The following is a 27400-nucleotide window of genomic DNA, read 5'->3' as shown; positions in this document are numbered from 1 at the left end:
ATGATATATTTATGTATACATATATAAGATATACTGAGCAAATATAATTCATCCTATTCTCATATTGTACATGTGTATCTTGCTCATTCTCTCTCTCTTTATTATTCTCACGTGGGATCATTTATCTTTCCTGCCACTTCCTCTCTCTCTCTCACACACACAGACACACACACACAGAGCCCATCCCATGCCCTCGTTTAGCTCTGTGGGCTCAGTGTAAATCTGTTAAGAGAGAGGGGCCGTGATTTAATGTGACACAAAGGACAAGTCGAGGTGAGGCGGAGCTGTTCACAAAACCACCAACATCTCGTGAAGTCTTTCTCGCTCAGTATCAGAGTGTGCTGCTCTCACCGTTATTTCGTTGAATGTGCGTGTACGTTTAACAGCTTAAATGATACCACTCTTGCTTTTACATAACACATGTACCTTATATCTTCAAATTCACTTAATGGTATTGTAGCTCAGTAGGTTTCGTAACTTAAATCCAGGAGGAGAAAGTGACGCCGGTGCGGGACAGCGCCTGCTTCATCACGCGAGAGCACAGCAGAACTCACTGCAGCGGCGGGACAGGTGCATGCACGCGCAATCCATAACACACACCGAAACTGAGCCTGGAGTGTGGATATACATACAATGACAGACGTGTGTTTGCTGGAACCGTGTTTGAGCGGGGGGCACTAATATAATCTGGGTTTTCTTCCTGAGGTGAGGCTACGTGTCTTTATACTGTCATTATGTTCTCATTGACACGCGCTTTTTTCGCTTCAACATGATTTCGCAAGTTCTCAGAGAGACTTATTACGGGTGTCTTTATATTGTAGTATAAGTCTGCACTGAGGGGGTCTTAAGAGTGTTTAACGATGTAATGAGTGTTTTCTGGTGTTCCCACTGCGGATCTCTAGTGCTGGATTCAGTCCCGGGTGTTTTTCACTTCGCCACTGGAGCGAGAGCTTTTATTAGCTTTAATTAATCTGTACATTATTCTCAAGGTCTGATCAGAGCGCGAGGATCAAGCTGTTCCAGGGGTTTTGTAAGAGATTGTAGTGTTCATTTTAAGCTATGACATTTCTCTATCAAGATACGCAACTAAACCAACATTTTTAATATAGGCCTATAATTATAAACATCTATAGTTCAAAACTAATTTTTACATTGGGATATTTTTTGTGAATTCTGTTCTCCAAACTAAAATTCATATTTTTGCCATTGTAGCTTTTACATATACATGTACATTACATTCAGACTGTCAATTAATGAAAATGGATTTTGACCAAAATGTTGAACTGTCGTGTTCTCTCAGGACAAGAGTAGGCTATTTCATAAATATGTCAGGGATTGTTGACACATTTATCATTTTTGCTCATCGTTTTAAGTGTTCATGTACAATATGCTTTGGACATTCCATTTGCAGTTGTGCATTTTTATAAATTGTTTTCTTTCCTAACTGTTTTACTGTATTCATTTATTTATTACATTTGTTTAGCTGAAAGGCCTATACTGCTCAACATAATGTTTCATTGTGACAACCTAGTCCGACCTAGACCATAAAAACTAAGACAACATGGCCCCAGCTGAACGTGTGTTCGGTGAACTGTTTCTGTTTCTGAACATCAAAATGTTCAATAGCTAGACAGCTAGCCTTGGCCAGGCCTCCCATATAAAAATAAGTGACTGTATTTATTTATGGGAGAGGTATAATAGAATAGAATCTGTGAAAATTCTAAATTTGAATTGGCCCTCACTTTATTTTCAAACCTGTTCTATTCAAATATAATGTTACAATTGCATTTTTTTAAAAACAATGCACTGATCTTTCATACATCACATATAGGCCTAATGCATGGAATTATTATTATTATTTGGTTAAATCATGGTTAATATATTATATATTATATACTATATATATATTATAAAATATTATATTGCATACTTGGCCTCTATATACTTAATATACTTGGCCTATACAAGCTCAATCAACTTTTACAATTAGTAATTTTCTCTTCTCATCTCTTCTCTGATGATGTGTTTACTGGCGCGAGGGCGGCACAAGCTGTCACTCACAAACCACTACGATCCAATCAATTCCTGACGGACAAAATCAAGTCCCGCCCTTCTTTTTTTTTTCTTTTTTTTTTTTTGAGAAGCTGTTTCATTTGGATGTACAACATAATATGGAAATAAGACTATCCAACTTCCATGGCGACTTTATGTTACTGGGTTGGCACTAAAGATTTTTTGAAAGAGAAATTTCATATATCTAGAATTTACGTTGTTATATATTCAGCAGTAACTTGTTCAAGTGAAATGATTAAAGAATTTCTTTATTCCTGATCTGGCCTGATGTTTTGCAGCATTGATGTTAGTAAATGCCATATTTAAATGAACCCCACAGTTACAGTCAAGCGTTTTGCCATTGTATTTTTGCTGACTAATGTGTCTGTGTGTTGCAGGTGTGCAGTCATGGTTCTTAAGGGGTTGATCGTGCTGATGCTGTTGCTTCAGTTCTCTGCAGAAAGCACAGCAGAAGGAGTCAAACCCAAGAAGGCGAAAAAGGGCAAACAAGTCGTCTGTCCCTCGTAAGTCTTCCAGGCAGTAACCCACACTCTCATGCATACATATGTGTGCTGATCCCATAATCATTTAAGGTTGCCTTGTTTGCAAGGATGTCAGTCATGAAGAATTACAGTGCTGTTAAGCAGAGTGAAAGACTGGCAATACATTTCGGAGCCTGCCAGGCTGAATGTTTCTGTTAGTACTGGTCCAGGACCAGCTGTGTCCTTATCAACACTCTCTATTACATACTAACAGATCCAGCTGAATTGGCCTCAGGCCATAGGCAGGGCCAGTGGTCCATTTCTGTATGACTAAGCATGAGTAATTGTCTCTGCTTTTTACTGTATTTTCTGATAGCAGACATTATTCCAGAGGAATGATGTATTGAATAGTGAATATTTCTTGAATCTGAGAGGGCTGTGATTTTTTTTTTTTTTTGCCAGGGCAAGTTACATCCTAGTATGACTGATGAGTGATGCACTGCTAGTATAATGTGAATGTGTCTGTTTTGACATTGCCAGTCAGTTATCAGCAGAGGACTTGGACAGAGTCCCAGCCAACTCGACCAGCAACATACTGAACCGCCTGCTGATGACCTATGATTCACGAATACGACCAAACTTCAAAGGTACTGAGATTTCAGAATACTACCTGGAAATACTTTCTCATAAAAATGTTTTATGAGAATGTTTTATCTTTGCCATAGTGAAGCAATAACCAAAATGACTCCCAAACATTTACAGACGAAAAAATAAGACACAAAATTCAAAAATGCAAATAATCGGTAACACATTACAATAAGGTTCAATCAGTAAGAATGATTAATGACTAACTATAAATATGAAATAAAAATGAACTTCAGTTAATGCATTAGGTATAACAATGACAAATTTTTTAATGCCTTTATTATATACTGTAGGTTAATATTCATTTCTACATACACAAATATATTTTTCTAATATATAAATATGAAATATTACATTAAAATGTGTTAATATATTATGAATGAACATACATTAACAATAAGTAGTAAGTATATTTATGAATTAACCTAGCTGATAAATTCTGTAAAAAAAAAAGTTTTTCATTATACCTAATGGATTAACTAATGTTAATGAATTGAAATTGATTGTAAAGTCAAGTCACCTTTATTTATATAGCACTTTATACAATACAGATTGTTTCAAAGCAGCTTTACAGTGATAAACAGCAAAATAATGATTCAATGATGCAAACAGAATTGAATTATTTTCCAATTAATTTCTTTATTTTAAATACCCTGTTTTACTCTGAAATTCTTTTAGGTTCAGATCAGTGGTCTTTGAATTTATAGAAGTATTTTAGAGAAGCTTTTTGTTTGTTTTTGTGTCATACCCTGATTACCAAACCTCTCAGACCTCTAGCATGTTCATAAAACAACTATAAAATTCAGTACTTGCATTTTTTTGCTTCTCGAAAGCTCACAAATAACATAATGGATGACCTCATTGGAATGATAATTTAATCACAGTGTCAGAAAATGGCAAGAGTGTGTATTGTACAGAGTAATTGGAAATTCTCCTCCATCGTGCTGCTGAGCATCACTAGACCCTGTGGGATTAGAATGTGTCGTTCTGAACCCAGTAGGATAAGAATGTGTCAGAACGAAACTGTTAGATCAATGGGCTTCTGCTACGGTTCCAAGTTCTTACATCCAACGAAGCACAGAATATTCTCACATTTGAGAGTATTTGTTTTGCACTTTGGGGAATCTGAGAATAGCACACAACTTTTATCCTACACACATGGTTGATGTCCCTGATTATATTCCTATGAAAGAGTTGCTATTGTGTGTTTGCAGGTATCCCAGTGGAGGATAAGGTGAACATCTTCATCAACAGCTTTGGGTCGATTCAAGAGACGACAATGGTTAGTATGTGTGTGTAATTTACTTGTTGGCTACTTTATATTCTATTCCATATTATTCATTTAGGCACACAATCTTGTTAAATGTTGTTCATTTGATTGATTTACAAAATATATTTGCCTCTATTGATACTACATTGTACATTGTTTCATCTCCAGGATTACCGTATAAATATATTCCTGCGTCAGCGCTGGAATGACCCACGGCTGCGTTTGCCAGCTGATTTTAAGTCGGATGCATTGACCGTTGATCCAAAAATGTTCCAGTGCCTGTGGAAGCCAGATCTGTTTTTCGCCAATGAAAAAAATGCAAATTTCCACGACGTCACACAGGATAACATACTCCTGTTCATCTTCCGCAATGGAGACGTCCTCATAAGCATGAGGTAGGTCAAGGCCATAGTTATTCTTTTAATAATACAGTGGAAATATGATAATAAAAACAACAATGTTCAATATAGGGATGCTCTGATCGATCAGCCGCAGATCTGTATCTGCCAGATCTGAATTTACCAAATGGATAACCACATTCTATGGCTCAATCAGGAGTTAATAAATTTGGCCGATCTCACAAACCGATTGGAATTTGATGACGTAAAACCGCAAAAAGTTCCCGTTGACACGCATGTAAACAGTATACAGATGAGGCTTTTGCGCCATGTTATGCTTTGTATATTCATGAAACTTTAGTAAACTATAGTAAGTCACACATCTTTATTTAGAGCAGGTTTTCTTGATTCAAATGAGCCCAAACACAACATAACTATGTGCAGATCTTAAGAAAACCGTCACGGAGTGACATGATATGCTGCTTGGTTAAAGCTATAGGACATCCGGGATTGCATCGCAATCATTTTCCAACTTCATTTGGAAGTTCAACCAATGAAAACTGGATCTCGAGTATGGTGGGTAGGGACGATGTGTCAAGACCAACCGGACACTGTTTTACAACTGGAGAACGCTTGGATTGGATCAATTGCTCTGATTGACAGGTCTTGATTACCATGCGGCATAGAAAAGGAGCGCACAGCTAAAAACAGCACTGGAAGGTCATCAAAAACTAAACCAAACTTGATTTTATAATTTCTAATAGTCATCATGTCAAGCATGAATAATAACAGAATAAGTCAATCATTTGCACCACTTTTTCTCAGGTTTCTCAGCAGTGTTGTAACATAAGAACCGCCAAACATGATCAAAATCTATTTTCCTTTCAATTTTAAATGTTTCCTTTCAAATGAGACCATGTACTTTATGATATTATCAGAATAACCAATTACCAACCATGTAATATAGGTCATTAGACCATTCACACTGGCCAAGCAACAGTTTTTATTTATATAGTATTTTTATAGAACGTGTAATCACAGGTGTGCATTTATCACCACAGATTTATACCAGTCGGATCTGATTTATAATAAAAATTAGGGGATGAACATAACATTGATCTTCAGCACTATTCTGTTATTCATCACAACTCTATTTTTAATCAAATAAATACACCAACCCTTGGTGAGCATAAGAGACTTAAAATAAACATAAAAAAATCGTATCGACCCCAAACTTTTGAATGGCAGTGTATTTTTTGTTGGTTTTATTCCGTTTAAAAGTAAACCGGGCTTCCCATGCAATTTTAAAGCAGTCACCATCCTTGGAACTTTTTTTATCACATGGTATCATTCAAATCTAATAATCAGGTATATATTCAAATCTAATAATGTAATCTCTTTATGGTGTTTCAGAAAATTTAGAGTTTCATGTCAAAGAACATCAGTGAGCCAATGTTTAATGCATTATTGACCAAATGGTTTGTAGCAGTTGGCCTACATTAGAATTAGGTCTAAACTATATTTGTAGTAGTTGTAAATATGTTGTATATAGGATGATATAAAGATAAATATGAAGAAAAACTGTTTAATACTGCTTAGCCTATATAATGGAACATAATGTTAAATCTGGCCCTGGAGTTTACTCATTTCACATATACTGTATGAAATGCTTATAGCACCTCTAGCAATGTGTTCTTTTCACATTTCCTTTGCTGAAAGATCTGTTGAAATCTGATCTGTTTCTTCTCACATTCACATTTATCTTTTGAAAGTTTTCCAGTATATATTTTTCTTGTTGTTTTTTAGGTTCCATCATGCTATTTATTCTGCTCTGATCTTTAACTGTAGCATATTTAGATAGCAGAATGTTAGAAGCCATGGCTATTTGCTCAAGCTGAAAGAGTCTTTGTGGCAGATGAGAGAATATGCTACATCTTTGCTTTACTGTGTGTGTGTGTGTGTGTGTGTGTGTGTGTGTGTGTGTGTGTGTGTGTGTGTGTGTGTGTGTGTGTGTGTGTGTGTGTGTGTGTGTGTGTGTGTGTGTGTGTGTGTGTGTGTGTGTGTGTGTGTGTGTGTGTGTGCGTGTGTGCGTGTGTGAGAGAGAGAGAGACAGAGAGAGAGCCTTGGGGTGAGAATCCCACCCCACAGCTTCCTTTACACTCTCTCTCTCTCTCTCTCTCTCTCTCTCTCTCTCTCTCTCTCTCTCTCTCTCTCTCTCTCATCTGCTACTGCTGCTCCACATGTACCCAAGACTAATGAACCTTGCAATGTGTGTGTGTGTGTCCTCTCTTCATACTCTCTCGCACACATACGTACGTCTGTTCTAAACTCTGGACAAACTGGCTATGTATTTACGTAAATTCCCTTTTTTTCAGGTTGTCTGTCACTCTGTCTTGCCCTCTGGATCTACAACTCTTTCCTATGGACACCCAGCTCTGCAAGATGCAGTTAGAGAGCTGTAAGTGAATTAAACACACACACTGGTGCTCCTGCGTTACATTTTATTTGTATTTAATAGATGGAAATAAAGATGAGGATGAGGTAAAACAGCCATCTTAATGTGGTGTGTGTGTTTTTTTGTGCGTACGTAGTTGGCTACACCACAAAGGACTTGGTGTTTATGTGGCAGTCTGGAGACCCTGTTCAGATGGATGAGATTGCTTTGCCACAGTTTGATGTAAAGCAAGAAGACATCAAGTATGGAAATTGCACAAAGTTCTACTCAGGAACAGGTATGGATTGACATAAAGATACATTCATATTTGCATACATATTAAAGGAGGGCAACAGAGAAAGAGGACATAGTGTTTAGAAAGGCAACAACTCAAGAACAGGACACACACACACAAGTGAGAAATTGCTGAGCTCATTCCTCTTTTACACTCCTAATTCAGACTCAAATGAATCAATACCTCTGAGATCGGTAGCTTGGCTGAACGACCTCAGCATCAGAGCCAGAGTCTTACTATAGCATTAAACTCTTGGAATGATCACACTTCTTTTTTTAATGAATGTTGTTGTTATGAAGTGTTTTTTTAAATGATAAATCTTGCATGCACCTTCTATATATATATATAATACTTTCTGTAAAGATGCTTTGAAGTAATGTGTATTGTCAAAAGCGCTATACAAAAATACATTGAACTTGGCTTGACATTCGACAAAAAGTGGCATGTTCAACCATAGCCCATTGTGCAAAATACTGTATCTGGCGCTTTCCACAAACAGGTTACAAAGAGGGTCTGAAACGTTTAACATTTCCAAACAGTGAATAGGGGTGCTTAAAAAATGTAATCTTTCGAAAATTAAAAAAATGATTCATTACAAGTGGTAATGGATGCCAAACACAAAATCCAAGATGTTTCCAGTGCTTGAAATGTTAGTAATTCATATTGCACACTGTTTCACATACTATATCTAGTATATACTGTACTGTGCAGTATATAGCAAACGGTATGCAAGTATTTGATTCTGAACATAGCCAATCATTTGCTTTATTCACAAATCATATATATAGCTCTCTTAGTTTCTGCTGCACTCTGTGCCTGAGGCAGACTGGCAGAGATGTCAGTGATAATGATACTGTTAATGTTGCTATAGATTGTGCACAGCATGTTTGCCATGTAATGTGTGTAGTTATATCTTTGTGTGACACTCTTGTATGAATACCATGCTTTAGCAGTTCAGGGTTTCCCAGCATTTTTTATTTAATGTTTGTACCCCCAACTCCTATCAGTAATCTATCAATACCAAACCTGAAATGTGTTCCTTTTATCTCATTATACTGGATTTGAAATAAAAGGTACTGTATGAAAATTTTTAATATCGTACAAAAATGTATTTATTTCAGTAATTCAACTTAAAAGGTGAAACTAATATATTATATAGACTCATTACATGCAAACTGAGATATTTCAAGCCTTTACATACATACAGCATTTTACATAAAGAAATGTATGTATTTAAAATCCTTTTTTTTTTATTGATTTCATGTCATTCAAATTTTCTGAGAATTTGAATTTGGGGTTTTCATAAGCTGTAAGCCATAATCATTAAAATTATAACAAATAAAGGCTTGAAATATCTCACTTTGCATGAAATGAGTCTATATAATATATTAGTTTCACCTTTTAAGTTGAATTACTGAAATAAATGAACTTTTGCACGATATTCAAATTTTTCGAGTTTCACCTGTATTTTTGCTTATTTTTATCTTTCCTTGAACCCCCTATAACCTGCTTAAGTACTCCTTGAGGATGTTCCATGAATAGATAAATATTTGGGAATTGAAGAAAAAAGAATTGAAAAAAAGAGAGAGTTTCAAAAGTCTTTATGTGTGTGTGCGCGCAGGCAAATGTTAAACCTTTTTACATGGCTGTCTGGAATACTGGATTCTGATTAGTCAAATATTTTTCTATATAGACCGCTAAACTATGTAGTTGTTTCTACATCCAGGTGGACTAGTTTAATGTCTTTAACAGCACCCCACAATCTCAATGTTCTCACATAAGTTTAATTTCAACTCAAATCAAAATGTCATATACATTTATTTTATTTATTTGTAATGTTAAGTAGCCTTGTAAAAAGGGGAATAGTGTACAGTCAGTTGGTCATTATTGCAAAATAAATCCTTTCAGGGTGATTTAAAAAAAACTTAATTTGGAATAATAACCTTCTAACTGTACATAATCCCCCCCCCCCTCCTCCCTCCCTTCCCTTCCCTTCCCTTCCCTTCCCTTCATAAACACACATACTCACATTTGTACCTTTAACATAAAGTATAGCTTTAGAAGTATTGGAGTGTATTTCTCCTGTGGGAATCCATTACATAATACACTATTCACTTCTTATATAAGAAAGCATGAGTGTAACTCACTAAGATCACACACAGTGACAGCAGTACCTTCACACTTATATACATTATCAAACACAGTTACAGCACAAATAAGTCAACAAAAAGAACATCTGTCTGGTCTTTAATGATCTCTTTAACTATTTTACGGTAATACAGTCACACTAAGCTCAAAGCTTGTTGTGCTACTTCAGAAAAAAATATTGTTGTCAGTTTCATATTTTTGATATTTTTACAGTGACAGTGGTATCGCCACATGATGTACATGTCAGAGGTTCATCCCTGCGTTTCTAAATGCACTGTTCTGTTCTTCGTTTGTATGACTGATGATACTGCTTTAAAGTGAACACTAAAAGCATCTAAAAGTAATCAGGAGTGTCTGTGTTATCTATTACATATAGGTAATGAATGTTATAAGTAATGCTAATAAGTACGAGAAATCTGTCATAAATTATACTACAACTTTGTTTATCTACATTCTGATCCTGTTGTAAACATATTTCATTATCCATTCCATTGCAATTTTTTTTTTTGGGTGACTATAAATGTTAAAAGAAAACGGTTAAGTTACTGTTGTAACCTCTATTCCCTGATGGAGGGAACGAGGCTTGGGGTCGATGTGATGATACTAGGGGTCGCATTTGGGAGCCTCATACACTTCTGATACATCAGAAAAGGCCCATGAGAATTGGCGAGTGGAATTTGCATGCCATTCCCCCGTCATACGGGTATAAAAAAAGTGGCTTGCATCCACTCATTCAGGTTGTGCTGAGCAGCTGAGACAGGCCATTTCAGCGAGCAGTTCAGAGTTGTGACAGGAGGGACATCACATCTCATTCCCTCCGTCAGGGAATGGAGGTTACAACAGTAACTGTCATTCACTTCGATGTGGTGTCGATGTGATGACCCTAGGGGTCCCTATACTAAATGTCACAACTACAGAACTGAGTCTCGAGAACTGGCGGTGGAGATGTTGGCAGGCTTTCGTGTGCCAGAATGACAAGTGCAGCTATGCTGTCTTGCAACCTTCCGGCACCCAGGGTAAATTACCTCAGGTCTCCCTATCAAGGGGACCTCCTTACCTCTTGGTAGAGGTCACTCCAGCCGTAGGCCCTCTTCTGCTTTTTTTTTTTTTTTTTTACTTACGGCTGAGTACACATGGTTGTTTACGTTGGGGAAGTGTTCTCTTTTCTGCTGAGAAGTTAACACTGTGGAAACCACATCCAACCTGAAGGAGGAGGTTAGTATGTGAAAGTACATCCTAAGGACTCACCTGATGGGGAGTACTACATAGGGAAGAGTCCCTATGGAGGGCTCCAGCTGATGAGGGTGAGACTACCGGCCACAATGACTGGTGATGGAGCTAGCTCCATCCAGGGGAAGACCAAGGGTTCGCCGATAGGGAAACTGAACAGTGGAAGAATACATCATTTTGGGTCACCAGTAGTGAACCACTACATACGGAGCACTAGTCAGATTACAAGGGTTCACCTAAAAGGGGCATACCAAAAGTAATGTGCCTGGTAGGGAATAACTTTGCCGAAATTGTCACAGATGAGTACTAGGGGGTATAGGTGTCCTGGGTTCACCAAACCTGCGGAATTTCTCTTTGATGAAAAGGCGCACTTTTCCACCTTGTGGAGGGGGAGGCCGCTCATGCAAGCACAGTTGTCCAAGCTTTACCTGTAAGTACCCAAAACCCAGGATCAAACTGGTTCTACATGGAGATTACAAAACCTTGCAAAGATGTTGGGTGTAGCCAAATCCGCAGCTCTACAGATGTCTGTCAATGACGCACCGTTCGCCAGGACTGAAGAGGCTGCAGTGCCTCTGTTGGAGTGAGCTCTGAGCTCCAAGGGACAAGGTACACCTTGGGGTTGGTAAGCCAGATGAATGGCATCCACTATCCAGTGGGGAATTTCTTTGTTTGGAGACAGCCTTCCCTTTCTGCTGACCTCCGAAGGGGACAAAAAGCTGATCAGATCTTCTGAAGCTCTGTGTGCGTTCAAGGTATATGCGTAAAGCGCACACTGGGCACAGCAGGTACAGGGCTGGGTCTCCCTCGTCACCAGAGAGCGCTTACAGGTTCACCACTTGGTCCCTGAAGAGAGTAGTGGGAACTTTGGGCACGTAGCCTGGCCGGGGTCTCAGGACAACAGGAGACTATGCCAGGCCAAACTCTTTGCATGAATTGGTGATAGAGAGGGCTTGCAGATCCCAGGAATGCAAATTGCCCACTTCCCTGAGAGGGGCAAGGGCAGCCTCTGCGACTTTCGTGAAGACACGAGGAGATAGGGACAACCCAAAAGGGAGAAGACTTTACTGGTATGCCTAACCCTCGAAAGCAAATCGTAGGAACGGTCTGTGCTGAGGAAGGATCGAGACATGAAAGTGCGCGTCCTTTAGGTCTAACGCCACAAACTAATCTTGATGCCAGACACGTCCACATGTGTTTCGGCATGAGGATCTTGAACGGGAGCCTGTGCAGGGCCTGATTCGGTACTTGCAGGTTTAAGATTTGTCGCAACCCACCGTCTTTCTTGGGTATGATGAAGTAAGGGTTGTAAACTCTTTCATCTCAGCTGGAGGGACAGGCTCTATCAGGTCCTTCTTTAAAAGGATTGCGATCTCTGCCCGCAGGAGTAGCGCACAATGCTGTACCTGGTGGACTGAATTGCATAGCCAAGTCGATATGTTAATATGACAACATGACGGTTAGGACAACGCTAACCACACATTTAGACTCCGCACAAGAGGCACCAATGGAAAAACATCCGGGATACCCAGGGTGGGAGGCTCGCGGCAAGGTGGAGCAGGATCTGCTCCGGGGATCTGCTCCGGGTGCACACCTACCTTGCTCTGGGGGTCCACAGTACAGGGGTTGGTGACAGCGGAGGAAGACAGGCTTTCTCGGCTCGTCACACTTACCTGTCTCTTTGCGCAGGCCAGTGGCAGCAGAACACGGGAATGCAAGTGTTCGCAGCCACCAGGGTTCTGATGCAGATACTTAACGTATGGCCATCACAAAGTCGATGGCCATAAACGTCTGATATCAGGGGATGACCCAGGGAGAGAGGAAACTGTCCTTTGCTGACCAAGAAAGAGTCGCCTGGCATCAGGCAAAGAAAAATCTAAATGAAAAAGTCTCCTCACGTCCCTTCAGCGGGAGTGAGGGAGAGAGGAAACTGCCCTTTGCTGACAGTGAAAGAGCCGTCGGGCATCCGGCAAGAACAAAAAATAAATAAAAAATCTCATCTCGTCCCATACTGAGCCACTCAAAATTACCGCAAGGGAAATTCCTTCACCGCAACAGCCGTAGTAGAGAAAAACTATATGGGCAAAAGTATTGGGACACACCTCTTAATTTTTTATTTCAGGTGTTTCAATCAGACCCATTACCATTGGTGTATTAAATCAAGCACCCAGCCATGCAGTCTGCATTTATAATAATTTGTAAAAAAAATGGGTTGTTCTGAAGAGCTCAGTGAATTCAAGCATGGTACTGTGGATGCAACCTTTGCAATAAATCAGTTTTCATCTCTGCTATCACAGTCAACTGTAAGTGGTATTATGGGAAAGTGGAAGCATTTAGGAACAGCAGTGAACAAAGTGGGGTGACTGAGTGCTGAGGCACATGGTGGGTAAAAGTCACAAACATTCTACTGATTCCATAGCTGAAGTGTTCAAAACATCCACTGGCGTTAATATCAGTACAAAAACTGTGCAGCAGGAGCTTCATGGAATATATTTCCATGGCAGAGCAGCTGCATGCAAGCCTCACATCACCAAGTACAATGCAAAGCATCGGATGGAGTGGTGGAAAGCACGCCACCACTGGACTCTGGAAAAGTGGAAATGTATTCTGTGGAGTGACGAATCACACTTCTCTGTTTGGCAGTCTGATGGGCGAGTCTGAGTTTGGCAGATACCAGGAGAAAGTTACATACCTGACTGCATTGTACCAACTGTAAAGTTTGATGGAGGATGGATAATGGTATAGGGCTGTTTTTCATGGGTTGGGCGAGGCCCCTTACCTCTAGTGAAGGGAAATCTTGATGCTTCAGCATACCAAGACATTTTGGACAATGCTATGCTTTCAACTTGCAAAAGGCAAGGTCCATTAAAGGGGACCTATCATGCCCCTTTCACAAGATGTAAAATAAGTCTCTGATGTCCCCAGAGTGTGTATGTGAAGTTTTAGCTCAAAATACCCAACAGATAATTTTTTACAGTATTTTTAAATTGTCACTTTTTGGGGCTGAGAAAAATGCACCGTTTTAGTGTGTGCCCTTTAAATGCAAATGAGCTGCTGCTGCACGGCACAGGGGGTGGAGCCTCACGAACTCGCGCTCAGTGTCAGAACAATCTCATCTCACGGAATGATGATAATATCAAAACAGAAACTCTCAGTAACAGTGTTCATTTCGACCCGGAGTCGGACAATAATGCCTACAGAGTCAGAGAATATATGCTGTATGGAGATGGAACAGGTATAGTTTAGTTTAATGATGGTTATAACGTATTTGTCATCTGCTTGTATCCACTATTAATACAAGCCTGCTGTAGCGGACTCCGTCCCCAAAAATATACTGATGAGTTTAATAAAGTTTATTGTACATCACACAAAAGATGAAGCGTCAGTTTTACTCCAGAAAATCACCGTAAGAGCTGAGTAAACAAAGTATAAGAAGGCGTAAGTACATAAACGAATTTCGGTAGAGCTGAGGGAGCATTTTCTTTGAAAACAAAATCAATCCACCTCTTATTCAGTGGCTGGCTCAGATTTCGGGAGTAAATAGAGAGAGCTACAGTATGTGGATTAATACATCCAGCCACACAACACCTACAACGATTGGGAGACATTCTCATCAGTGCAGCAATGGCGGATGTGTACAACTCACTGTGAACTCGATCAAGGCGGTTCTATGTTAAAACGGCAGTGTCTGTCAACATTCGTGGGCGTTCGTTGTGACGTCACACTAGCCCCATGGCTGAAAACAGGTCATTGGGAGACACTGCTTATGATTTATGGGGATTTTTAAAAAAAGGAGTGAGTGGATTTTTATCACTATAGGGTGGTTGTGTACACACACTGTCAACACACATTTATGTCCAAACACCATGCAAAAGTGAATTTTGCATAATAGGTCCCCTTTAAGACATGGTTGGATGAGTTTGGTGTGGATGAACTTGACTGGCCTGCAGAGAGCCCTGACCTCAACCCCATCAAATACCTCTGGGATGAACTGGGACGGAGATTGCAAGCTAGGCCTTCTCATCCAACATCAGTGCCTGAGCTCACAAATGCTATACTGAGAAATGTGTAAAGGAGTCAAAACAGCGGCGGGAAACCCTCCGTCATATACAGAAACAATCTGCTGAGAGGAGACTTGGTTCTGATGCCTGTACTGAACTGTGATGGGCAAACTCGCGACTATGACGAGAAAAAACTATATGCGTGAGCATTCTGTCCTTCTTAGGGTCTCATTTTCCTGTTTTTGGTTTGTTTACATGTATTTGGTTCGTGTTGCGTTCCTATATCATTCAAACCGCACAAGAGTTCGTTTGGAAGCGGGCCAAGACCCATCTTTTCAGTGGTCTTGGTCCGCTTGTTTGGTGCGCACCAGGGTTTGGATGGCAGCGTTTACACTTATTCAAATGAACCTCTCTAACAGAGCAATGGCAGCAGGGTTCGTATAATTGAACCAAACATGCCAAGTGTGAGCACACCCTTAAGGCCAATTTATACCTCTGCGTCGGGTGCGCGTAGAAGGTACGGCGTAGCATACGCATTGACGTGTACCATACGTCGTACCCTTCGCCGTACCCTGACGCGCACCTCCTCAAAAATGTAACTACGCGTCGCGGCGACGCGGACCGCAAGATCTGTGATTGGTCAGCTGGATAGCATCGCGTTTCCTCCTACGCATTTCCGGAATGATCTTCTGCACTCTGCACCGGCCGCCCGCCATTTTTAAATTCCGAAGATCAGTGAAGAGCCATGGAAATAGACCAAGTGACCGAGAGATTGCTTGAAGAAGTGCGGAAATACAGCCATCTGTATGATTCCTTCAGTCGCCATTGCTCGTAGAAACCTAAACTCAAAACAGCCGCGAGGAATGTAAACACAGTGGAACTGGAACATTAAAACCCACCCGCGCCAACTAGCGTTTCGGCGGTGTAACTGGAGAGCAACACAGACATTCGCAGAAGTATAAATGCTCACGACGGCGTCGCCTACGTGCGTAGCCTACGACGTACACTACGGCGTACACTCGACGCAGAAGTATAAATTGGCCTTCAGTCTCATTATTTGATACATTAAGTATCCCTATCCCTTTTAAAGAAAAGTGTTAGGACTAAGAAACTGATGGTTTGCTCAAGGCTGTTGATCTGCTGAATTTCAAACAATGCTATAACTTATTGCTTTCCATTGTTTAACTGTATGCATGTATGTCTGTGTGTGTTAAATTAGTCTACTGTACATGTTTAGTCTAGTTAATAAAGTCTTGTTCATGTCACATGTAAAGTTGTTTGTGTTTCAAGCTCATATACTGGAGTCCCTAATCATGCAGATTTTGGCTGCATGCTCTGAGTAGTACTGTACAGTAAGAAAGTTATTTCCCTTACTCCAGAAATGAAAATATTTTAGAATTAATAAATAATTACTACTAAGAGTTTGTTGGACAAACAGGTTAGTTGATTGTGGTATTAATTCTGCTACATCAAGTTAATTCTATTAACTGATCCAAATATTTATAATTAATTATAACAAATTATAATTAATTATTCATATTTCCCTTGAGCTATTCTGCTACAAGTTTGTCGCTCAGGAGTTAGTGCTGGTTCACACAAAAAGCAAAAACTTTCAAAGCAAAAACGCAAGACGCGGCCATTGGAATGAGGGAAAAACGCAAGGTCTCGAGACATGTTTTTTTAGAAGTTGAACTTATTTTAACTTGAGCGCCACGTTTTTAGAGCGCTGTGTCATGTGCGAGACGCAGAAAAAGACGCGAGCGCAATGGTTGAACGCGTACATCTAGCATTTTTACATAGAAAAGCAATTTAAATAAAATAGCACAGAGGAATGGAAAAACGATTCAGTGTGAACGGCCCCTGATGCCAATGAATGCTTTAATCAAGATCTCTATATTTATTTTTTCACCGATATCTGCATGAACATGCATAAGTGTCAAATGATCTCTATGACATTCTGGTTCTCAACCAGTGTAGTCACGTCACTCACTCCATGCGAGATTGGCTTTTGAAATAGCCTAAATTAATTCCTCAAAGTCAAAAAAACATATTCGACAACATATATAAACAAAATAATCTTTAGAGTAATTTTATGAATAAAGGTGGAAAATTAAAAGGTGTGTCATCTTAAATTCCAGCAATGTGGTGAAACAGCTGAAGCAGCACCTCTAGTTTCCGCGGTCATGTAAATATGCCCAATGATCACTGAAGTTGCTGTATATTATTCATCATCATTGTTTATCATCATATACTTACAATAACACAGTTACACCACAAACAAGACAACAAAAACATCTGTTTGGTCTTAATAATCTCTTTAACTATTTTACAGGAATACGGTCACTCTTAGCTCAAAGCTTGTGCTACTTCAGAAAAATCATATTTTTCATAGTTTCATATTTTTATATTTTCACAGTGATGATAATATCGCCACATGATGTAAAAGTCAGCGATACAGCCCTGTGTTTCTAAATGCACTGTTCTGTTCTTCATTTGTATGACTGATGATACTGCTTTAAATTGAACACTAGAGATTGTGCTTCTAAGAGTAATCAGGAGTGTCTGTGTTATCTATTACATATAGGTAATGAATGTCTTTAGTAATGCTAATAAATCAGAGCAATCTGTCAAATATTATTCTACAACTTCATCTGCATTCTGAACCTGTTGTAAACATAATTCATTTGAACTCACTGCACATTCGCTAAAGTTTCTTCCACTGTGAATATTTTTTGAGGTGACTATAAAGGTTAAAAGAAAAAAACACGACAACATTGGGAAGAGCTTTTGACAGCATTCTGGATAGTGTATCCATGTGGTGGTCAATTCACGTTCCAACTTCAGTGTGTTGAGAAGTGCACCTGGCAGTTTCAGTAATGCACCTGGCAAAACCCCTTATTTTTTTCCTATTGAATTGTGGCCCGCACAGAGCCCTGACCTCGACCCCATCCGCACCTTTGGGGTGAAATGGAACAGAGATTGCAAGCCAGGCCTTCTCATCCAACATCAGTGCCTCACCTCACAAATGTTATACTGGATGAATGGGCAAAAATTCTCACAGAAACACTCCAAAATCTTGCAGAAAGCCTTCCCAGAAGAGTGGAAGCTGTTATAGCTGCAAAGGGGGACCAACTCCATATTAATGTCTATGTATTTAGAATACGATGTCATTACAATCCCTATTGTTGTAATGCTCAGATGTCCCAATACTTTTGTCCATATGCCCAATGATCACTAAAGTTGCTGTATATTATTCATCATCATTATTTATCATCATATACTTATAACTTATAATAATATAAATTAAATAACATAAAGACATAAGACAAAAGAACATAAATGTGTATGGCTATACAGTATGCACAGTATTTTCATGTGAAAATAATTGAATGTCAGGCATTTCTGGGAAAAATCTTGGCCTTAATGAGTTAATTTCTGCTCCATTTCATGTGGGTAATTAGAGCTTGTGCTCCTCTGATTAATTCACTGTGATATTTCTTTTTGTCATTCTTTTGTTTTTGTTGTAGTTTATTTAATGGTTTTTTGACAGATGTTCAGTGTTCAACAGAGATTTCACAGTGATCCCAGGAGAATCTGCAAATGGTTGCACACAAACACACAGCACTGACACATGAACACTGAAATAAGAATGTGTATCAATTGAATCAATAATTTGGTGAAGTGTATCCGAATGATTAAACTATGGGCAACTTCTGGCCCTGTAGACTTTTAGAAAACACATGTTTCAAACTCACTATTTATTATTTTTTTATTTTGTCTAAACTAGAAAAAAAAATCATTTCCACAACATTCACACACAATTATGTTGTTGTTTTTTAATTTTGTGGTGGAAATGACAGAGATGGAAATATTTTTGGAATTATACGACTTTTATTTGACTAATCTCCTTTTAGTTACTTTTATCTTACTAATCTCCTTTTATCTTACTAAGGCTAATTTCATAGCCAGTATTTAATTCATCCTAAAGACAGAATTGAGTATTTGTACACTTTTTAAATATTTTGTCAAATTACATCTTGATTGGAAATACATGCAATAAAAATATTCTGTTCACATTTTACACTTAACAGTGCCTTGACTTAAAAGTTCCTCACTGTCACTGCTGTCTCTTGGGTAACCAAGTACAATGGTTTGTTTATATCACTTTGTCTTTGTTAAGATTATTAATGTAATGTTTTTATGAGGATTTTTATATTTTAAGATTGAAAGTGTAAATTCTGGGATGAGGATAAAACAATAAAACCTATACATAGAAAGCATCTTGTAGCAAAGTAAATTATGAAGATATGGTGCAACGTTTTCAAGAACTTCATATAATTGTATGCATCTCTCTTGTTTCCCCTCTCAAAATGTATAGGTTATTATACATGTGTAGAGGTCATCTTCACTCTGAGGAGGCAGGTGGGCTTTTACTTGATGGGGGTTTATGCTCCCACCCTTCTCATTGTCGTCCTATCATGGCTGTCCTTCTGGATCAACCCAGACGCCAGTGCAGCCCGAGTCCCCTTAGGTGAGTCTGCCTTCAAATGGAGCTGATGTTGTGTTGTGTTCGATGACCCATATCAGAGATACTATTCTTCATTACATTGCCCATTTAATGATTTTATAAGCCATGGGGTTTTATGTGACCAAGGTGATCAGCTCTGCAGGCTTTGGTAATAGCAATTCCTAATAATTAAATGTTTTTGAAAGAAGTCACTTATGCTCACAAAAATACAGTAAAACACTAATATTATTACATTTTAAAACAGTTTTCTATTTTAATATAATTTAAAATGTAATTTATTCCTGTAATGGCAAAGCTGAAATTTCAGCATCATTACTCCAGTCATCAGTGTCACATGATCCTTCAGAAATCATTCTTTTATGCTGATTTGCTGCTCAAGAAACATTTCTTATTGTTATCATCAATGCTGAAAACAGTTGTGTTGCTTAATATTTCTGAAAATCATAAAACATTTTGGTAGCACTTTATTTTACATCCCTGTTCCCTATGTATATGATATGTACATCTTATAGTTATAACAATAACTGGGTAATAACTACGTACTAACCATGAACCTACCCTTAAACCTAACCTTAACCCATGTAGTTACCTTATATTAACCAGTACTTTCAGGTAAGTACACTGTAAGTGCATGTACTGTAAAATAAAGTGCAACCAACATTTTTTCCCAGTAATATTTGATGAATAGAAAGTACAAAAGAACAGCATTTTTTTTTTTGTAACAATGTAAAAGTCTTTACTGTCAATCTTTAACTATCTTTTCATTACTATAACTTAAATAAATTCTTCATTAAACAAAATGCATGCATTTAATTGCAATTGTCGAAACAATCTTGAATTAAACACACTTCTTCACAATATTTTCCACAATGATTCATAGCAATGAACTTGTTTCACAGATTTAAAAAATATTTGCACTGGGAACTTCATCCGTCAGTCATTCCCATGATTACCCGAAATCCAACCCGTTTTTCCTCTCTCATCTCTCCATATTCCTCCTCTCATAGGCTCCACCTCTCCTTCATTCCTTTCTCTCATTTGTTCATCTGTCCATTCCAGGGATGGCTGTCAATTCCAGGTCAGTTTTAAAATTAAAGTGTTTTGTTAAAGGAAACTCAAGATATCTGCTCAAGATCAGGGCACAGTGAAGTGATTTATGAATGCAACTACATGAGAAATTTGTCTTTCTTTTTCCCCCATCTTTCTCTCTTTAGGTATTCTGTCTGTTCTGTCGCTCTCGTCTGAGTGTACATCTCTAGCATCTGAACTTCCTAAGGTCTCCTATGTGAAAGCCATTGATATCTGGATGATTGCCTGTTTGCTGTATGGTTTTGGCTCTCTTGTGGAGTACGCTGTGGTTCAGGTGTGTATGCACATGTCTGCTGTTGTCTTGCATTGAAACACTGCAGAACTACAGATTTAACAGCTGCTTCAGCACACTATATGGGTGTTTCACACTTTGGGCCCTGTGGACTAAACTTGCTTAAAATAAACTTGCTTAAAATACACATTTCACACTCTCACTAGTTTATTTTTCTGCTAACAGTACCCAACAGTGGACAAACATGCATCACAAGAGAATTCTGTCTTTTTTTGTCATTCATTTTTCCTGAACATGAACATTTTCATCACAGTGAAAATTAGATTTTCATTTCAGCCTCGTTTAAATTATGTATTTTAATAACGTTCTGTGGTGAGAATGACACTGAATTTTATAGTAAAATGACTATTTTGTCTTGCTAAGGTATATTTTAGAGGTAGCATTATATGTACCGTAAAAACACATAATTAAAATGCTTTTTTAATACTTTTTGCATAATTTCACAAATTTACAGATAGAATAAATATATTTTTTAATACATTAATAAATCTGTAAATAATTGCTGTAGTCTAATTGACAATATTTTTATTTGAAATTTGGAAGAATTTTTTTCACTTGTTTATAGAATAAAACAAAAAAATGATTTTACTCAACACATACATATAAATAGTAAATCCAGAAAAACTGCTAATTTTGCAGTGGACTCTTAATTTTTATCCAGAGCTATTTATTTCACATGAATTTGTACAACTTCAGGCATCTTTATATATATATACCTTTATATTTATATCTCATATCTGTATTTGTTTGTGTATGTATTTATCTCTTATTCAGCAACATGAGTGAATATTATGTATAATGATGTTCAGCACCATGGACAGCACCACTCAAAACAGTTTGTGTTGTTTATGTGCAACTTGTTATTTGCACAACAGATCTGTTATGTTGGATCTGTTTGTATGAGATTTCCAGTCTTTCTGCTGAGGCAAACCTCTATCACTAAAAGCAGTAAACCAGAAGAGGTTGTACAGTACAGTGAATTTACCACAGAAAAGGAGTGTTCTAAGGCATGACACAAAGTCCAAAGGAACGACCTTTTCTGTTTTTATTTTTTTTAAATTAAAAACAGTAATAATGATAGAAGAGACCAATGTTTTCTACATTTATTTATTTATAATAATAGTTTATATATTTAAATAGTTCTTGAAACTGTAGGCTAATATTGATTAGCAGTTTGCCACTTTAAACGATTGCTGTCTGCTCATGTATCAATATACTGATGTTTTCTCACTCCAAGAAGAAGAAGAAGAAGTTTTATTTATATAGTGCCTTTCTGTAGCTCAAGGTCGCTTTACATTGTACATTACAATACATTTACACACCCGCACACACATTACAATCACATAAGGACACATAAAGTCACATTATCCAAAATACATGTTAAATAGATATGTTTTTAGCTGAGTCTTGAATGTAGTGTAAGTGTAAGTGGTAGTGAATTCAATAATTTAGGAGCATTAACACTAAATGACCTTCCACCTACAGTAGACAACCGGAAACGAGGGATGGACAATAAACCAAGTTCAGCTGATCTAAGGAACCAGGCAGGGCGGTAAGAGTAAAGTAGAGCAGGCAGATATGGAGGTGCAAGACCATTTAATTCCTTAAACGTTAGAAGTAATACCTTAAAGTGAATACGTGATGCCACGGGTAGCCAGTGAAGGTCATGAATTAGAGGAGTAATGTGAGCAGAACGTCTGGTGGAGGTGAGAACTCTTGCTGTTGTCTTACTCCAGTCTTTTAGCCATATGTTTCGGATATATTAGCAGGATTTCTATCCCAGTGTGTTTGAATTTGACTCTTAAAACTTTATCCCAGAACCCAAAATGTCTTGTATAGCTGTTCCTTAAATAGGAAAGTAAAAAAGGCTGACATGGAAATGCACTCTTTTCGAGGAGAAAATAGATCAGTAATCAAAGCCTGAAAACAGAACAGCAACCGCAAGAAAAATCCTTACTAAGAAGCAATGAAATCTTTCTGAACCATGATACAGATATACAGCTCCTGTGGTTACATTGTCCTTCAATCCTAAAAAAACCCCCCAGAAAATACTGCAATTTACTTTCTGCAATTACTGAATAATTTATTCTTAGTTTTGTGCTTAACATTAAGAAATTTGAAAAGTGACCTAGAGTGATAACAGAAAACCTCCTGCATTACAAATATTATCAGATTGTTTTGTGTGTGAATAAATATTTATTATAAATATGAATTGTAACAGGTAAAATCAACACAGCAGTAATATTCATTTTTAAAAATGGCATTTTTTTCCCCACCAGTAGAGATATGTTTGATTCTACAGGAGCAATCAATGGAACAGAGAGAAAGGAGGAGGCTAGAAGACTGCTACCATAATAGCCCTAATATTATTTTAAACTGGATATTTATACCAGTTAACCAACAAGTCACAATGTTGTTAAAGTCCCCCTGTGGTGACAATCAAGCTGTTAATGTTGTTTATATGTCTACGTGGTGTTTCTAATATGCTTTAAAGGAACAGTTCACCGAAAAATGAAAATAAGCTGATGATTTACTCACCCTCAAGTCATCCTAGGTGTATATGACATTCTTCTTTCAGACAAATACAATCGGGAGTTATATAAAAAAATGTCCTGGCTTTTCCAAGGTTTATAATGGCAGTGAATGGCTTTTTTTAGTCCATCAAAGTGCATCCATCCATGATGAAAGTGCTCCACGCAGCTCTGGGGGGTTAATAAAGGCCGTCTGAATCGAACCGATGCGTTCGTGTAAGAAAAATATCCATATTTAAAACTTTATCGACTAAAATAACTAGCTTCCGGCAGACAAATCCATCGTGTAGACAAACGGTCAAACCGCATAGAAAAAGCTGCGGTTTTAAAAATACCCGTGTTCATGTGGACAGGGCTTAAATGAGGCATGGGTGTAGAGTTACATTTAAGCTATTTTAAGGCATGAAGACATTTTTTTCAATGAAAAAAACTTTTAAATATATCATTTTGGTGATCAAAGATGAGTTTTAAGTGATACAATTATGACTACAGGGGGACTTAAAGCTTTCAGGTTAATTGCATAAAGGGCAATGAGTAACACTGGTTTAGTCTATCTTATTAAAGGCACACTATGCAGTTTCAATTTTTCTCAAACAGCGACCCCTAGAGTCGCTGGGGAGTACTTGTATTTAACGTTACTGTCGTAAATACCACTCACGCAGAGCCGTCTCTACACTCACGGCCTGATCCCCCCCCCCCCCCCCCCCTTTCCCTTCCTTGACTCTTCCGACCACGCTTTCTTCGTTTTCTTCGTCGACTCTGCCATGATTCACGTCTGAAATGCGTGCTAGTGTCTTCCATAGAGGCTGCTTCATATGTTGTTGATGTATGTGACGTCGTGCCGAAAAGCAAGTCGTGATTCTCGCGAGATCTGTTGGGGCGCCACCTCTCAAACCTGCATTTGTTGGTTTTTCTAAGCTGTTATATTAAGGTACAAATCTTGCATAGTGTGCCTTTAATATGAACACTATTTATGAAGTTTGAGTGCCATAAAGTGTCCAAAATTGTTTTCGTGAAATGTATTGATTAAAAACGTTCTTTACTTCTCTAAAACAAATGTCACTTCATATTCGTACAAAATGTGTGGCTTAGGGGCAATTGACACAACTAATTTTTGTGGTTAAAAAACGTGAGTCGCAGGTCAGTGGAATGAAAAAACCACAAGGTCTAGAGTTGGTTTTTAAAAGTTGAACTTATTTTAATATTGAGTGCTGTGTTTTTTAGAATGGCGTGTCATGCGCGAGACGCTGCGAAAGACGTAAGACACAAGGTTAAAGACATTGGTCTAACGTGTTTACATAGAAAAAACTATCGAAAAGTAGTGCAGTACAATGGAAAAACACATTCTGTGTAAGTGGCCCTAAAGTGTCCAAGTGTTTTTTGTTTTTTTTGTGCTATGTCCCAGGTGATGTTGAACAGTCCCAGAGGCATTGCAGAAGAAAAAATAAAGATGGCTGAGAAAGAGAAAGCTAGAATAGAAAGAGAGAGCAAGATACCACCCAAAACTAACAGTGCCAATGGTACTGGTGGGACACCTGTACATGTCAGCACACTACAGGTCAGTGTAAGTATGCACATGTATTCCTTTAAGTAAGATAGATGTGTGCATTCATGTGTGTGTGCTCTAATATTTGTATTCACATACATTTATGAGTGTGTGACTGCGTTCTCTCTATGTATGATGTGTGTATGTCTTCTCTTTATGTAAGATGAATGTGTGTGTGTTAATGGGTACATGGGGAGATGAAATGGCTGTAATTGAGTCTACTGCTCTGGGCGTGCTCAGTGGGACATGGGTGCAGAGAAGAACAGAGGATTCTGGGGGACTGAGAGTAATGTGACCCGACAGCACTGAGGCCTGAAGCTATGACAGAGCAGCACAGGGGTTCACAAGTGTGTGTGCACTTGAGTGCGTGTATGAATAAGGGGTAGAGGTCATGTTAAAAACAATATTTAAGAGAAATGTCTTGATAGGATGACTGAAATGGCAGGAGATTGAAGTTCATGATAAACTTGTCATTTTATGAATAAAATAGTGTTCCAATCATGCGGTTATCATTTTGCATTTAACTGACTGAATTGACAATACACTTGTTGGTTTTGACTTCCTTTTCTCTATACTTTGTCTGATAACACAGTAACCCAGATAGATAGATAGATAGATAGATAGATGGATAGATGGATGGATGGATGGATGGATGGATGGATGGATGGATGGATGGATGGATGGATGGATGGATGGATGGATGGATGGATGGTTGGATGGACAGATAAATAGATGGATGGATGGATAGATAGATGGATGGTTGGATAGGTATACAGATGGATGGATGGATGGATGGATGGATGGATGGATGGATGGATGGATGGGTAGACAGATGGACGGATGGATGGATAGATAGATGGACGGATGGATGGGTAGACAGATGGACGGATGGATGAATAGATAGATGGACGGATGGATGGGTAGACAGATGGACGGATGGATAAATAGATGGACGGATGGATAGATGGATGGATGGATGGGTAGACGGATGGATGGATAGATAGATGGATGGAAAGACAGATGGATGGATACATAGATGGATGTCTAAATATCTTTTGTGTGTTTCACGCTTTTGTAGGTTGTGGAAAACCGCAGTAAGAAGGTGTGCACTTCTAAATCAGATCTGCGCTCAAATGATTTCAGTATTGTCGGTTCTCTCCCGCGAGATTTCGAACTCTCAAACTTCGACTGTTACGGCAAGCCCATAGAGGTCACAGATGCCTCTGGCAAATCACAGATCAAGAACAACAAGAAGCCTTCACCTCCGAAACCCGTCATTCCGTCCGCTGCTAAACGGGTTGATCTCTACGCACGCGCCCTGTTCCCTTTCACTTTCCTCTTCTTCAATGTTATTTACTGGTCTGTCTACCTGTAACCATGACAAAGTGTGTGTGCGTGGGCATTTATGTTGATGAGGGCGATGATTAAGCATGAACAAGGTATCGAAATGTTCATCCTTTACATACTTTGATGTCTGTTAAATAGTCCTGCTTATTTGTATTTCTCCTTGTAAGTCGCTTTTTGAGATGTGTGTCTTTAATACGAGCAGCATGACTGTACAGACAGTGTGTGTTCAGCCATGTTTGGCCCAGGCTGCTAGATAGTGTCCCATGCCAACACTTCAATAAATATCGGTTGTTTATAAACTCAGGCAAGAATGTGCTTATGGAATAAAGGACTGTATAAGATCTGGACAAAGACAGCATGCAGTTTTCAAAATGGGCTTATTGCATATAAGTCTGTGATGAAAAGGGATTAAACTGCTGTTATTGAGCCATACAATAAAGATCCTTTATCAACTGCATTCTCTTGTCTATATTATTTTGGATAATCATATGTTTGCATCATTCTGTTCGGGGATTTGTTTTAAACTTCTCATATTAATTGAGCAACTTAATGTACAGACTCATACAAACAGCATACATTCGAACTTTTTTGAAGATCATTTCAGTCAAAATCTAATATATGTGCTTTAATAAAAATGCTCTGTACATAAATTGTAACCAACTGCAATCATGTTGTAATATTTCCATACTGAATTACAACTGGTTGTCCTCTTTCGTACATCTATTTGCAATCTGAATTACTCCTGTCTTGCATTTAGCCATTTTTAGCTGCCTTTACACTGCACTAGTGCTGAATCTTGTGTGCAGCCGCCTGAAAACAAGACACATGATCACTGTCATGACAACGGCTCTGCAGCATTTTATTTTATGCAGAAAGACTAGAGTACTTAAAACTGTACAGTATTACTGCCTAGCAAGTGCTGGTATTTCCTTTAGGAGATATCTTGGTGAATACTAGTTAAACACTTAAAGAATACATTCTTTTTGTGTTTGTAGGACTGGGCTTCATCAGTGGACAGATGTATTACATTTAGTATTACTCTATAACTGTCATGTTGTTTTCGATTTGGTTTCATGTTTTATCTTACTTTATGCTTCATGTTTCATTGTTCCCTTGACTTTTTTTTATGTAATCGTGTAAAAAGTTTGTGTTTCTGTTCAAGTTTAGTTCAT

General features: G+C 38.3%; 1 protein-coding gene across 6 annotated transcripts; it reads left to right on the top strand.

Annotated features, from left to right (window-relative positions):
• The first annotated feature begins 210 nt into the window (after positions 1–210).
• On the top strand, positions 211–27400 carry glrba (glycine receptor, beta a). 6 transcript variants are annotated; one of them, XM_082164980.1, is made up of 12 exons: positions 211–367; positions 489–705; positions 2451–2576; positions 3075–3181; positions 4394–4461; positions 4618–4844; positions 7163–7245; positions 7379–7519; positions 19274–19426; positions 20638–20786; positions 24741–24899; positions 25960–27400. In XM_082164980.1, the coding sequence occupies exons 3-12, from the start codon at positions 2461–2463 to the stop codon at positions 26254–26256; spliced, it is 1500 nt and encodes a 499-aa protein (XP_082021106.1). In that variant the 5' UTR covers positions 211–367; positions 489–705; positions 2451–2460; the 3' UTR covers positions 26257–27400. The 6 variants fall into 6 exon arrangements, 5 of the variants coding, with proteins under 5 accessions (XP_082021106.1, XP_082021105.1, XP_082021108.1 ...); XM_082164979.1 differs by having other exon boundaries at positions 211–373; positions 461–705; XR_014204604.1 differs by lacking the exon at positions 25960–27400 and adding an exon at positions 20431–20501 and having other exon boundaries at positions 211–705; positions 24741–24875.

The sequence above is a fragment of the Leuciscus leuciscus genome (genome assembly GCF_965113295.1).
Source record: "Leuciscus leuciscus genome assembly, chromosome: 3".
In the NCBI taxonomy this organism is placed as follows: domain Eukaryota; kingdom Metazoa; phylum Chordata; class Actinopteri; order Cypriniformes; family Leuciscidae; genus Leuciscus; species Leuciscus leuciscus.
This window is presented reverse-complemented; position numbering and strand designations above follow the sequence as displayed.

What these genes read in the sequence shown, in the direction of transcription:
- glrba (XM_082164980.1), top strand. Translation starts at nt 2,461, where the DNA reads ATGGTTCTTAAGGGGTTGATCGTGCTGATGCTGTTGCTTCAGTTCTCT. An exon ending in TGGAGTACGCTGTGGTTCAG is followed by an intron (nt 20,787 to 24,740) that starts GTGTGTATGCAC and finishes GCTATGTCCCAG; the next exon opens with GTGATGTTGAACAGTCCCAG. An exon ending in TCAGCACACTACAGGTCAGT is followed by an intron (nt 24,900 to 25,959) that starts GTAAGTATGCAC and finishes ACGCTTTTGTAG; the next exon opens with GTTGTGGAAAACCGCAGTAA.